The 12,297-nt window shown below is 35.6% G+C and overlaps 3 protein-coding genes across 8 annotated transcripts; 2 read left to right on the top strand and 1 right to left on the bottom strand.

The window, feature by feature from the left end:
• The first annotated feature begins 1,010 nt into the window (after nucleotides 1-1,010).
• Nucleotides 1,011-2,166, top strand: LOC108379283 (uncharacterized). Its single transcript, XM_017635627.1, has 3 exons — nucleotides 1,011-1,128; nucleotides 1,189-1,706; nucleotides 1,775-2,166. Exons 2-3 carry the CDS (start codon nucleotides 1,207-1,209, stop codon nucleotides 1,929-1,931), a joined length of 657 nt encoding a protein of 218 aa, XP_017491116.1. The 5' UTR covers nucleotides 1,011-1,128; nucleotides 1,189-1,206; the 3' UTR covers nucleotides 1,932-2,166.
• A 727-nt stretch (nucleotides 2,167-2,893) lies between these two features.
• Nucleotides 2,894-6,873, top strand: Cul1 (cullin 1). 5 transcript variants are annotated; one of them, XM_017635625.1, is made up of 5 exons: nucleotides 2,894-3,045; nucleotides 3,639-3,806; nucleotides 3,935-4,962; nucleotides 5,055-6,089; nucleotides 6,162-6,873. In XM_017635625.1, exons 3-5 carry the CDS (start codon nucleotides 4,108-4,110, stop codon nucleotides 6,561-6,563), a joined length of 2,292 nt encoding a protein of 763 aa, XP_017491114.1. In that variant the 5' UTR covers nucleotides 2,894-3,045; nucleotides 3,639-3,806; nucleotides 3,935-4,107; the 3' UTR covers nucleotides 6,564-6,873. The 5 variants fall into 5 exon arrangements, with proteins under 5 accessions (XP_017491114.1, XP_017491115.1, XP_017491113.1 ...); XM_017635626.1 differs by having other exon boundaries at nucleotides 3,636-3,806; nucleotides 3,963-4,962; XM_017635624.1 differs by having other exon boundaries at nucleotides 3,636-3,806.
• A 2,125-nt stretch (nucleotides 6,874-8,998) lies between these two features.
• Kdm4A (Lysine demethylase 4A) lies at nucleotides 8,999-12,032 on the bottom strand. 2 transcript variants are annotated; one of them, XM_017635620.1, is made up of 5 exons: nucleotides 11,288-12,032; nucleotides 10,355-11,216; nucleotides 10,026-10,297; nucleotides 9,314-9,841; nucleotides 8,999-9,125 (listed from the first exon to the last, which is right to left on the bottom strand). In XM_017635620.1, the coding sequence occupies exons 1-4, from the start codon at nucleotides 11,532-11,534 to the stop codon at nucleotides 9,774-9,776; spliced, it is 1,449 nt and encodes a 482-aa protein (XP_017491109.1). In that variant the 5' UTR covers nucleotides 11,535-12,032; the 3' UTR covers nucleotides 8,999-9,125; nucleotides 9,314-9,773. The 2 variants fall into 2 exon arrangements, with proteins under 2 accessions (XP_017491109.1, XP_017491110.1); XM_017635621.1 differs by having other exon boundaries at nucleotides 9,314-9,971; nucleotides 10,156-10,297.
• Nucleotides 12,033-12,297: the final 265 nt, after the last annotated feature.

Genomic DNA, 12,297 nt, shown 5'->3' with positions numbered 1-12,297 from the left:
AAGATAAATGAACATAAATTAGGGACAAATCTCGAACCAGACAGAACGAAAAATGACACTGAAGATGGCACAACGCCGAAACCGGTTTGTCTGCAAACCAAACTTGACAAGGGATGACGGAAATTCGTTCCAAAATAAATCAAATTTCTTTCATCCTTTGTTTACAGTTTTGCTACACAAAAACAAAACCAAAATACTTTTCCTTCAATTTCTTTTCATTAAAAACCTTTTACTTCCATGCTTACTTTATTTTGGCCAGCCAATTAACAATAAATCCGAAATGACGTATTAAAGATGACGATCCAATTTTCCAAATTCCCCTTTGGTGTTGCTCGTTTCATTTACACATGGCGACTTTTTTGTATGCAATTGTTGTTGTCAGCTGTGAACCGCTAACTCAATTTACACAGACGAACGAGGGCACAAAGCGTGTTGCCCGAGCACGAGCAACTAGGCTTGCCGAATTCTTTACTATCGCTGTCATTTCGTAGTTTGACAACTCAATTTTCATTTTTCCGCGCCATCTACATTGGGTTCAGATCGATCTGATTGGCTGATACTAAAGTGACATTTTATGACAGCAAGTTGCCCACATGAGAAAACGGGACAAAGTTAAAACAGAAATTTGACAGATGTTAAGACACATTTCGTAGAAAATTGAGACGTGGGGTGAAATCAAAAGAGTATGATATAAGTTGATGCCAAATGTTTTCAGAGGTTGAAAAGACAAATTATTATTTAGCTAAGCAGTAATTGTTTCGCTGCAACTCCGGAAATTATATTTTGGCTGCGTTTCTTTATACATTCCGGATAATCCAATTTCACAGCCGGAATAAACAGAATGCGTTTGAAATATACGTCAACATATCATCAGGAACGTTCTAAAGAATTAATAAACAAAAAAGTTTATTCCAAACGTTCAGAATGAATAAAGAAATGCAGCCTTAAATTCTTCGCAATATGGACCCTTAAAATATTCAAAAATAATAATCCTAGCAGCTTAGTGGCAGCACCAGTTTTAAAATTAGGTTTTATTCACTAAGATCTGGCCACATTGTTTTTGGCATGAAAACATTTAATTCATTACAAGCGAAATGGTGTGCGATTGGAATTTGCGATTCAATTTAGGTAAATATTTAAGCGATTGTATTATTTTAGTACATAGTAAAAGTGGGGGATCAATTGCAGAAGGAAATTAAAAATATAATGGCTCTGCTAAGATTGAAGGATGTCTATAGTTTGTCCATACTCTGCTTATTGCTGATAACTGTCAACAACGTATCTGCTGCGAATCAAACAATGAAGAAAGTTCTACCGCCTGATAGTGCGATGGCAGAAGGTAATATATTCCAAGAAACTGAATTATCAACTGTCATCGTTGATAAGAACTCAAAGCAAGCAGTTGAAATGGCTGAAAAGACAACAGCAGCGAAGCAAAATGCAAACGAAGGAGCTGTCAACCAAGCTACTACAAAACGTACACATGCAGCGAACCAACAAAAGCAATCACCTTATCAATCGGAGCAACGCACGATAAAACCTCTAGAGCATTGGGTGAATACGGTAGAAGAATCTCAACACAATTTAAAAGAGGTGCACCTCGACTATGATGATGAAGATTTGCCCGATTCATACATAACGGGATTCTATATATTCTTGGGGCTAAGTATTGGGGCCATGCTTTTTATTTTCATAAAAGTGTATAGGTAAGTGTCTTAACAAAGCTTAAATTCATACGCAAGTATTTTTAAAATGTTCACTTGATTTTTCATAGGCTCCGTTTATCACGTGCAGAACGCAAGTACGGTGTCCAAGGTGATCGTAGTACACAGGAGCTGGTCCCTTTGCCGGTTTCTATTGAAGATGGTGTTAGCGAAGATGAAGATCAAACCCTATTTGAAGTTAATCGCCAGCAAATTCGAATATTATGAGATTTGAAGATTCTCAAACTTTACCTACTGCATCTTATGTAGATCAAAATTCTTATCGAAATTTTGAATTCCCATGTATTGCCTGATATGTTACTGAACTTTATTTATTTGATGATTATTTAATATGTTCTCAACGTAGAAATGAATATTATGTGAGACTTTATTTTCCATTTGATATAATCTACACGAAACGAATTTGTGATACTAATAAACTATTTATGAATTAATGTATGTATGCAATGAGTTTCAACAAAATATTAGATATGTATGTAGGTATCGTAACAATATAAAAAGTGCGCTATCCCAAAAAAGTAAGCTTGTATTATATTTTAAGTATTCGACATTTTCCGGAATGCTTTTTTTGCAGATTCCATCAGTTCAATATTGGTCATAACAAAACTCAAATCTAATCTTTTGTTTCCATAAAATTTGGAATTTTTACTTATGCTTTTTGTATTGCTAATGGCGTTATGAAAAAAATCGGCATGATACGGTAAAAGCATCAGCAGACGGCAGCGTTGATCCGTACCAACTCGGGGAATTAACTGCGGTTGATCCGGATTAAGTCCGAGTTGTTCCATATAAACGCTGTTGTCTGTTTAAACTTTAACATCCGTTTACCTTGCCACATTAAAGTCCTTAACTCGTATTTGATTCACCCGTGGGGCTGTATTTCTTTTGTTCGGAGAAATCAAATATTAAAGAATTTAAAAACATTTATATTTTGTAAAAATCTAAACTAAAAAAGTTTTAAACAATTTTATTGGAAACAGAGAAGATCCGGTAACGTGAAAAGAATTTCCAGTGCGTGGAAATCGTTTAGTGTTGCCAACTTCCCTCGAAGAAGTGTAAAAATTAGTAGCGAAATTTTGCGAAGACATTTTTTGCATTACGACCTTTAAAGCAATTACAAAAGCAAATTTTAACATTGACATCCTTTCGTTTTGAATNAAGAAGACTTTACTGTACTTCGACTTGCGTGATCGTTTGTCGTGTGTCATCGTTTTTTGAAGGCATAAGAAGTCATTTAATTTTTGTATACAAAGAGAATTATGCGTGCATTATTTCCACAACAAATTTACAAAATATTGAATCTAAATTATTAGTGCAGAAGGTAAAAAATTATTACTATGAAATTGTCTATAAAATTACGTTTGAGACTATAGAAAAAAATCAAATTCATATTGCGTGTTCGTGCACGTAAATATGTAAGCTCGTGTATTTGTGGTTGCTTTTCATGGTTTCCTCGAGTTCATGCATTGTAATAAAAGATTATGGTGTGTAATATAATAGGCAGAAAGTAAATGTGATATCGTTAAAATTCATCATTTTTCCCAAAGCCAGCTAACTGCACCGAGGTCACAAAATTGTTGACCCCAGCAAAACTTGTGAACTTTTGTAATTGAAGTTGAAAAAAAATTAAATATTAAATTTGTTCAAAGTGTGTTGGGAAATCATTGCCTCCCTTTCTTAACACATCACTTCCTCATTCCATATAGAGTTGTCATCCATTAGTGCAAGTGAGGACAATATAGCTGATGCCAAGTAGCGTTAATTAATTTGGAAAGTTGGAAGACTTGCCAGATGTTTTTGTGTACACTATAGTGAAGAAAAATCAATCTTTCGAGGCAAAAAATATAAATCTTGTATTTTTGTAAGATTTTAGATAAAATTTAAGGAAGTAGATAATTATCATACAAATAGCAGGTGTTACCGGAACCTTAGTTGTAACGGAACAGGTGGTGGTTATGATAAGGGGAATGGAGTAAAAGGAAAATTTTGCGTTTATATTTGCTTGCCTATACGAAAAACGCAGAAAGTTAAACAAAGGGTCAAATTGTTTGTCAGATGATAGCGCAGTTGTTACTTTATTAGGTAAATGAAAACCTTGAATTAGTTGTTAGCATTTATGTACATGTATATATATATTTGCAAGCCTATTTACTTAATTATATATATACACACATGTATTGGCATATGCGTTTTGTAATAACTGGCTTCAGGTTTTGTTAATTTTCTTTGCATAAACAGGAAATTCTAAATCACAAACTAAACAAAAATAAAGAGGACTAACCCCCGAAAAAGACAAGCGAGCGAGCCACAAGCAGCGTTATTGCCTCATTCTGCGACGTTTCCACGCATCGCTTCTTGCGCCACATCACCCATAGCCAAGAAAATGCAACGCCCCAATGCCGTAGTGAGACCAACAAGTCTCGATGAAATCTGGAACGACCTGGAGGATGGTATCAAACAGGTGTTTCAGCCAGAAAAGTCGAATTTATCGACCGATCGGTATATGCACTTGTACACATACGTTTATAACTATTGCACAAGTGTGAATACTGTTCAACGTTCGATGGCTCGTGCAGGTGGAGCACAGCTCGTTGGCAAGAAGTTATACGACCGTCTCAAAGAGTTCCTGAAAACTTATTTAACCGGATTACAGAAGGCGTTTGATAATATTGAGGGCGAAGAAATACTGTTGACACATTACACCAAACAATGGGAATCATATCAGTTCTCAAGCAAAGTTTTAAACGGTATTTGCAGTTATTTGAATCGACACTGGGTGAAGCGAGAATGCGAGGAGGGCCAAAAAGGTATTTATGATGTCTATCGACTAGCTTTGGTCACGTGGAAGGAAAATCTATTCAGAACGCTGAATGAATCAGTTACAAACGCTGTACTGCGATCGATTGAAGAGGAACGTAATTCCCAAACCATAAACCGCCACCTCATAAAGAGTGTCATAAATTCTTATGTGGAGCTGGGCTTCAACGAGGAGGAATCAGATTCTGATAATTCCAAGAAACTATCTGTTTACAGGGACCACTTTGAGAATAAATTTATTAAGAAAACTGCAGAGTTTTACAAGAAACAATCCGAAGTATATTTGAGTAGCTATTCGGTGTCTGATTACTTGAAGCATGTGGAGGATCGCCTTGACGAGGAAAGCAAACGAGTGAATCGTGACGAGTTTTCATATCTACATGAGAGCACACATAATATCCTTATCAAGACTTGTGAGCAGGTATGATGTGTAACATATGTAAATTATTACTAAATAGTATTTGTATAGTTGTAAATACAATATTTTATATTTTATAAAATTCCTACCAACAGGCATTGATTGAAAAGCACCTTGAGCGGTTCCGCGCCGAGTTTCAGAAATTTCTTAATGACAATAAGAATGATGATCTAAAACGCATGTACAGCTTAGTTGCACGTAATCCCGAAAATTTAACCGAACTGAAGCGTATACTTGGTGATCATATATTAGAGCAAGGCACTGAAGCCATAAAGAAAGCTGGTGCCGAAGCAGCCAACGATCCTAAGTTGTACGTGCAAACCATATTGGAAGTCCATAAGAAATACCATGGTCTTGTTGTTGTAGCCTTTAACAACGACAACGGTTTTGTGGCAGCACTTGACAAGGCATGTGAGAAATTCATCAACTTGAACGAAGTGACGCAGGCAAATAGTGCCAACAAATCGCCAGAATTGCTTGCCAAATACTGTGATTTGTTGCTGAAGAAATCTTCTAAGAATCCCGAAGACAAGGAACTCGAAGATAATCTGAACCAAGTAATGGTTGTTTTCAAATACATTGAGGATAAGGATGTTTTCCAAAAGTTCTACTCGAAAATGCTTGCCAAGCGCCTCGTATATCACACATCTGCTTCTGATGATGCCGAGGCGATAATGATTTCCAAATTAAAACAAACTTGCGGTTATGAATACACGATCAAATTGCAACGCATGTTCCAAGACATTGGTTTGTCTAAGGATTTGAATGCGAGCTTCAAACAACATTTAGTAAATGCAAGAATACCGCAAGAAATAGATTTTAGCATTGAAGTATTGTCGTCGGGGTCATGGCCGTTTAACCAGAGCACCACATTTTTATTGCCCTCCGAATTGGAGCGTTCTGTACAGCAATTTAATGAATTCTATGCAAATCGGCACTCCGGCCGCAAACTGAATTGGCTGTATAATCTGTGCAAAGGTGATTTGGTGACCAATTGCTTCCGCAATCGGTACACACTGCAGGCGAGCACATTCCAAATGGCTGTGCTTCTACAATTCAATGACCAAACTAAATTCACTCTGCAGCAGTTGCAAGAAAATACCCAAATCAGCTTAGAAAATCTTAAACAGGTATTCTTAAAAACGACGCAATTAATAATTCTTTGAAAATTTTATTTATTTTCATTTCAAAACGATTCACAGGTGCTACAGATCTTAATGAAAGCCAAGCTGCTGGTTTGCGCTGACGATGAGAATTCGCTCAATCCCAACTCTGTGATGGAGCTATTCTTGGATTATAAAAACAAGAAGCTTCGCATTAACATCAACCAACCGCTAAAGACTGAGCTCAAAGTGGAGCAAGAAGCAGTTCATAAGCATATTGAAGAGGATCGCAAACTGCTTATACAAGCCGCCATTGTACGAATAATGAAGATGCGAAAGAAGCTTAACCACACACAGCTTATAACTGAAGTACTCAACCAATTGGCGTCGCGCTTCAAACCTAAGGTGCAGGTGATCAAAAAATGCATTGATATTCTAATCGAAAAGGAGTATCTGGAGCGTATGGAGGGACAAAAGGATACCTATAGTTATTTGGCATAAATGTTTTATTCAAATGAACGAGGTCCACTTCACTCAACAACCACCACGGTTGCGCATAAAAACAAATCGTGCAGGGGCGATAAGAACTATTTCATATTTCAATTTTTTGTTAAATTAGCATTTTATCCAATTTCAAACTTCATGAAACGCATATTACATTCAAAAATAAATACAAATAAGTTAACTAATTGATCACATGAAATACATAGTTATTGATAAAACTAATTATATTCAGTCTAAATTTTAGACGCTTAACAAAAAAAAAAACTCATGCTCATGTGGTCATTCAGTTTATTTCGAAACTAGATTACTATATGTTTTTAATCATTGAATTCATCTGATATGTAATGCAAATAAAGTAAGAAGTAATTTTCAATGAAAATTTATTATGTGGGGCAAGTATGTAGAGCTGTGACTTATAACTGGCACTTTAGCAACATTCCCCAAAAGAGTTCGAAGAATTTGTATGCTGTTACAACAACAATAGGCAAATATTGGAAGCTTTAAACTATAATTAATGGAAAGGACTTATTTGCGCAACTAAGTTCCAATTCAGCATTTAGCCTGGGTTGTACATATTGGATATTTCCATAAATTATAGTTTAGAATAGCGTAGTTCCGCCTTAATTGAGAGTATTTCCATTGTGTTGCCATATGTAATCTTCGTTCCCCCACGGTGTTGCGACGCTGACTCGAGGTCAAACTATATTGTTGACGTAGTTAACATTCTTTGTGCTATAATGTTAATTTTCGCTATCTACGCAAGATCTTGTAGATATGGATCTTAAAGCGTATGTAATCGTCTTCTGTCGGGCAGTAGCAGATGAGTTTCTATACACTATCCTCTTCGTCGCATTTACTCCTAAATCTCAAAACATGTACGCCGATTAGACAGACCTATAGGAATCCGTAAGAGAATGGATACCTTGTCCTGTTATAATATCAAGTGTACAGATGTGCAATTTTTAATCGTAAACGAACTATGCAAGCCTACCGAAGCATCCAACAGAAGGGAGGTTTTCCCAGCTTCGTTTGCTACTTGCATGATGATGTAGTCTGTAGCCTGTAGTTTAAAGGTGGCCATTGGTATACCTACAATGTCCTTACCCGGAAGGAGGCGGCAGTCGTACCGCTTCTCNTCCTGTTGTAATATCAAGAGTACAGATGTGCAATTTTTAATCGTAAACGAACTATGCAAGCCTACCGAAGCATCCAACAGAAGGGAGGTTTTCCCAGCTTCGTTTGCTACTTGCATGATGATGTAGTCTGTAGCCTGTAGTTTAAAGGTGGCCATTGGTATACCTACAATGTCCTTACCCGGAAGGAGGCGGCAGTCGTACCGCTTCTCGGCGATTCGTCAGCTTCGCAGTTACCCTCAATTTCCGGCTTAGTTTAGAGCAAGCTTCTGTACTCTAAACCTTTTCAAAATTAAAAAAGTTCAACAGGAATTTACAAATAGATTATTCCAAGGGAATATTGAATGATAAACAATATTTAATGTGTTTTAAGTATAACCTCCAAATTTGTTTTTACTAACTGCTGTTCTACAACAATACTGAGCTTTATTTTTGTTTTATTTTCCGGTTGTCCAGTATGTTAGTACAAACATACCTTACAAATTANAGAATTTACAAATAGATTATTCCAAGGGGCTACAAATAAAATAGTCACGTTTGAAAAAGCGTGAAAACTGACCTACGGCAGCATGGGAATATTTAATGATAAACAATATTTAATGTGTTTTAAGTATAACCTCCAAATTTGTTTTTACTAACTGCTGTTCTACAACAATACTGAGCTTTATTTTTGCTTTATTTTCCGGTTGTCCAGTATGTTAGTACAAACATACCTTACAAATTACTCGTAAATTTTATATCTAAATTGAAACAAAATTGTATATCTAAGTTTTAAGAAAGTTCAGAGCGATAAATATGCATATTTGCATAAAAATTAGCATGAAAGTATATGGCTAAGTGTAATAATTTAGCTTGGTAAGATTTATGGCAATCAACAGTTTTGTATAATATTGCGATTTAAAGTCACGATTTACGTCACCACNGTATATCTAAATTGAAACAAAATTGTATATCTAAGTTTAAAGAAAGTTCAGAGCGATAAATATGCATATTTGCATAAAAATTTGCATGAAAGTATATGGCTAAGTGTAATAATTTAGCTTGGTAAGATTTATGGCAATCAACAGTTTTGTATAATATTGCGATTTAAAGTCACGATTTACGTCACCACATTTTAGGATTTTGTGAATATTCTGCTCGTATGAAAACATTACTTTTTCCGCTTTCTTCGTAAATGAAACAAAAAAATACATTAACAACTTCTTGGACAAAAAACAACTGAATACAAAAAATAAAACATATTTCTGTGGTCATAACCAATAACCGCCTAAGTCGACTTAAGAAAGAATTGANACAAAAAATAAAACATATTTCTGTAGTCATAACCAATAACCGGCTAAGTCGACTTAAGAAAGAATTGAGTTATATATGCTATCGTATTTTGCAACTACTATTCCATGTGTATGGGATACTCCCATCTCGTTACCTAGGCTATTTAAAAAGTTATAGATGAAAATATTTTATTTTCCCCATAAGGTTAACATACAATGCAAATATTGAATGCGTTTTTACTTGAATTCAGGTTTTTCGACTAAGGCGATTGTAGCTTATGGCCACAGATTTATAAACATATTATCGCTTCTGAAATATATTNGGATACTCCCATCTCGTTACCTAGGCTATTTAAAAAGTTATAGATGAAAATATTTTGTTTTCCCCATAAGGTTAACATTACAATGCAAATATTGAATGCATTTTTACTCGAATTCAGGTTTTTCGACTAAGGCGATTATAGCTTATGGCCACAGATTTATAAACATATTATCGCTTCTGAAATATATTAATGTTTTATACATATGTATTTACAACAATTTGAAAATACGTTATTAGTAAAAAAGTAGAAAATACTTGGATGAACTAAACATTTAACTATTCATATAAAATGTGCACATGTATGTATGTATGTAGGCATTTGGAGAAGGGTTGAAAATCTATTTAGCTTGTTTTAACCGCCGGCATACTTAATACACTATGCATCTGAGGTAACAGTCTCATCATCCTGCATAACTTATATTTAGTAATTAATTCTGGTACATATACATATATAAAAATAAAATTTATCTTCAACACAAGACTAGTCTTCATCATCCAGCTTAATGGTTTTCGTTTGAAAACGCATTCTTTTCGTGTTTTTTATTATACCATTTGTTAGCAGATTCTTACCTTCCTTATTGCATGGAATATTATTCCACAGTCTTTTGAGACGTACTACCGCTATTGCATTAAAATCTAAATTCTTACTGCTGACACTATCTATTTTTGTCAATATGATTTTGGGCACTTTGGAAAAACACGCATTCATGGCAGGACCNATTTTTTATTATACCATTTGTTAGCAGATTCTTACCTTCCTTATTGCATGGAATATTATTCCATAGTCTTTTGAGACGTACTACCGCTATTGCATTAAAATCTAAATTCTTACTGCTGACACTATCTATTTTAGTCAATATGATTTTGGGCACTTTGGAAAAACACGCATTCATGGCAGGACCTTCAGGCACGGCTAATGATGTACAACCACGTTTTTGCATTGTGTCTTTAGTTTTTGGCGTCGAACATTGTGATGCTACTGACTCGGTAGACTCCGGCTTTCTCCTGTTGAAAAAGAAATTTAGAATAGGTTCTAAACAATATTCAAAGTACAAAATTTACATTTTTGAATAGTAATATTTGTTGATTGTGGGCGGTGGGGCAGCGCAAATTTTTCCAGGTTCTTCTGGGTGACAACCGTAATCAATACCTTTGAGCCAGTTTTCGTAGCGTTCGGGCTGGAAGCGTTGGACAAATGTTTCCATTGATATTTTAACCATATCTTTTCGGCAGTTACATATGCTGGAACGCTTGCCATATTCAATCCAACGTTTCGACGCAAAATTTGTTGACTCTGCGCCATTAAAACCGTGATTGAAACCGGCATGGTAACCGAAGGGAAATGTTATCATAATTTCGCCGGCTTCCTGGGTAACCTTATTAAATGGTATTTTATGTTGACGCAATACTTGTGGACTAATTAGCGTCATCTTATGGCGCAAAAAGGCGTTGCAGTTTTGATAGTTTTCGTAAAAAAGGCGGTTCGCTAACGTTTCTAAACGTCTACCGTATGCGGGTGGAATGGCGTACCAAGTTTTCGGTGCACCAAAGTGGAGGTAGTTTATGGAATACAAGTCCATATCTTCTGTGTGCCAAGCAAAAGAGCTCTTCCACATACCAAAATATAAATAAGCTGTATTTACGCCGTCGATTTCAATGCCATAATCCTTATTTACATAGTTTAATATGGTATCAAGGCAATTGATATTCCAAATACGCAAATCGGGATCACTCAGGGAACCCTTTACGTCTGCTGCATAGAAAGGTGCAATGTATGTCACATTTTTCCAATACTTTCGTTCTAAATCATCGTAGTCGAAATGTCGCGGAGTTTGGTAACGCTCCGACTCTGCCATTTCTTTGAACTGCCGCAGCGTCATAGAACGCTTTTGAACATTTATTTGCTGATATTCACCCTGTTTGCCTTATAATGGATAAACAATTGCTAAGCTGACGGCAATAAACAAAGAATTTGAAATGAAGAATGATGCATACCTGATACCACTTGGCAGATGGGCGCTGGTATTGTCATATTAATATTATCTATGTGGTATCCAGATTTGCGTGGCACCCATTCTGGCGGTGGTATAACCTTCGCTAAGCCAGCCAAATTAGCGCCACGTCGTTCCATGTATTCGACATAGGAAGAAAAATTCTTGAATTCCTCATAGCTAGGCCGGAATGTCATGATCCTAGGTATCTTATTGCGCTCATTTTCATTGTAGCCCGAGTTAATGGACATTATAATTTTGGAATAGCGTTGGCACAATTATGAAGTGTTGAAAATATTTTTAAAATAATAACATAAAACGCAGAACTTAATTATATTTTCTGTTTTACAAAACTTGATTGAAAATTTACAAAACAGTAAATACATAATCAGCTGTTAGGAGCAGCGTTGCATTTTCTTTCTTGTCGAATGTTGCAATTTGGTCACGCCGACAGTACTAGGCACAAAATGATCAAATCGCACACGATCTTCAAAAGTAACACAACTCAAAATTTGGCATTTTGGAAATTATACGCTAAAGATGTGCGCAGAGCGGTTATTTATCTTTGAGCAAAACCTGGATGAAATTTTTGTTACAATTTATTGAAAAAAACCTAGAGTAAAGTCTCTCTTGCCCATTTGATTAGCATGTGCTACGAAACAGTTGTTCGCATTTTCTGATAAACCCGTTATTTTGAGTTGTGTCACTTTTGAAGATGGTGTGCGATATATCCTTTTGAAAGCCTATTGTTACTAACTAAATTACAAATCAAATTACAGNAACACAACTCAAAATTTGGCATTTTGGAAATTATACGCTAAAGATGTGCGCAGAGCGGTTATTTATCTTTGAGCAAAACCTGGATGAAATTTTTGTTACAATTTATTGAAAAAAACCTAGAGTAAAGTCTCTCTTGCCCATTTGATTAGCATGTGCTACGAAACAGTTGTTCGCATTTTCTGATGAACCCGTTATTTTGAGTTGTGTCACTTTTGAAGATGGTGTGCGATATAT

Source organism: Rhagoletis zephyria, unplaced genomic scaffold (assembly GCF_001687245.7).
Source record: "Rhagoletis zephyria isolate East Lansing unplaced genomic scaffold, Rhagoletis_zephyria_1.1 Rzeph_scaffold_16048, whole genome shotgun sequence".
Classification (NCBI taxonomy): domain Eukaryota; kingdom Metazoa; phylum Arthropoda; class Insecta; order Diptera; family Tephritidae; genus Rhagoletis; species Rhagoletis zephyria.
Note: the sequence above shows the minus strand (reverse complement) of the source record. Positions and strands in the feature narration are given on the sequence as shown.

Coding starts and splice junctions, on each gene's coding strand:
- LOC108379283 (XM_017635627.1), top strand. CDS start 1,207: ATGGCTCTGCTAAGATTGAAGGATGTCTATAGTTTGTCCATACTCTGC. Junction 1,707..1,774: donor ATTTTCATAAAAGTGTATAG/GTAAGTGTCTTA, acceptor GATTTTTCATAG/GCTCCGTTTATCACGTGCAG.
- Kdm4A (XM_017635620.1), bottom strand. CDS start 11,534: ATGTCCATTAACTCGGGCTACAATGAAAATGAGCGCAATAAGATACCT. Junction 11,217..11,287: donor CATCTGCCAAGTGGTATCAG/GTATGCATCATT, acceptor ATCCATTATAAG/GCAAACAGGGTGAATATCAG. Junction 10,298..10,354: donor AAATATTACTATTCAAAAAT/GTAAATTTTGTA, acceptor CTTTTTCAACAG/GAGAAAGCCGGAGTCTACCG.
- Cul1 (XM_017635622.1), top strand. CDS start 4,108: ATGCAACGCCCCAATGCCGTAGTGAGACCAACAAGTCTCGATGAAATC. Junction 4,963..5,054: donor TTATCAAGACTTGTGAGCAG/GTATGATGTGTA, acceptor TCCTACCAACAG/GCATTGATTGAAAAGCACCT. Junction 6,090..6,161: donor GCTTAGAAAATCTTAAACAG/GTATTCTTAAAA, acceptor AACGATTCACAG/GTGCTACAGATCTTAATGAA.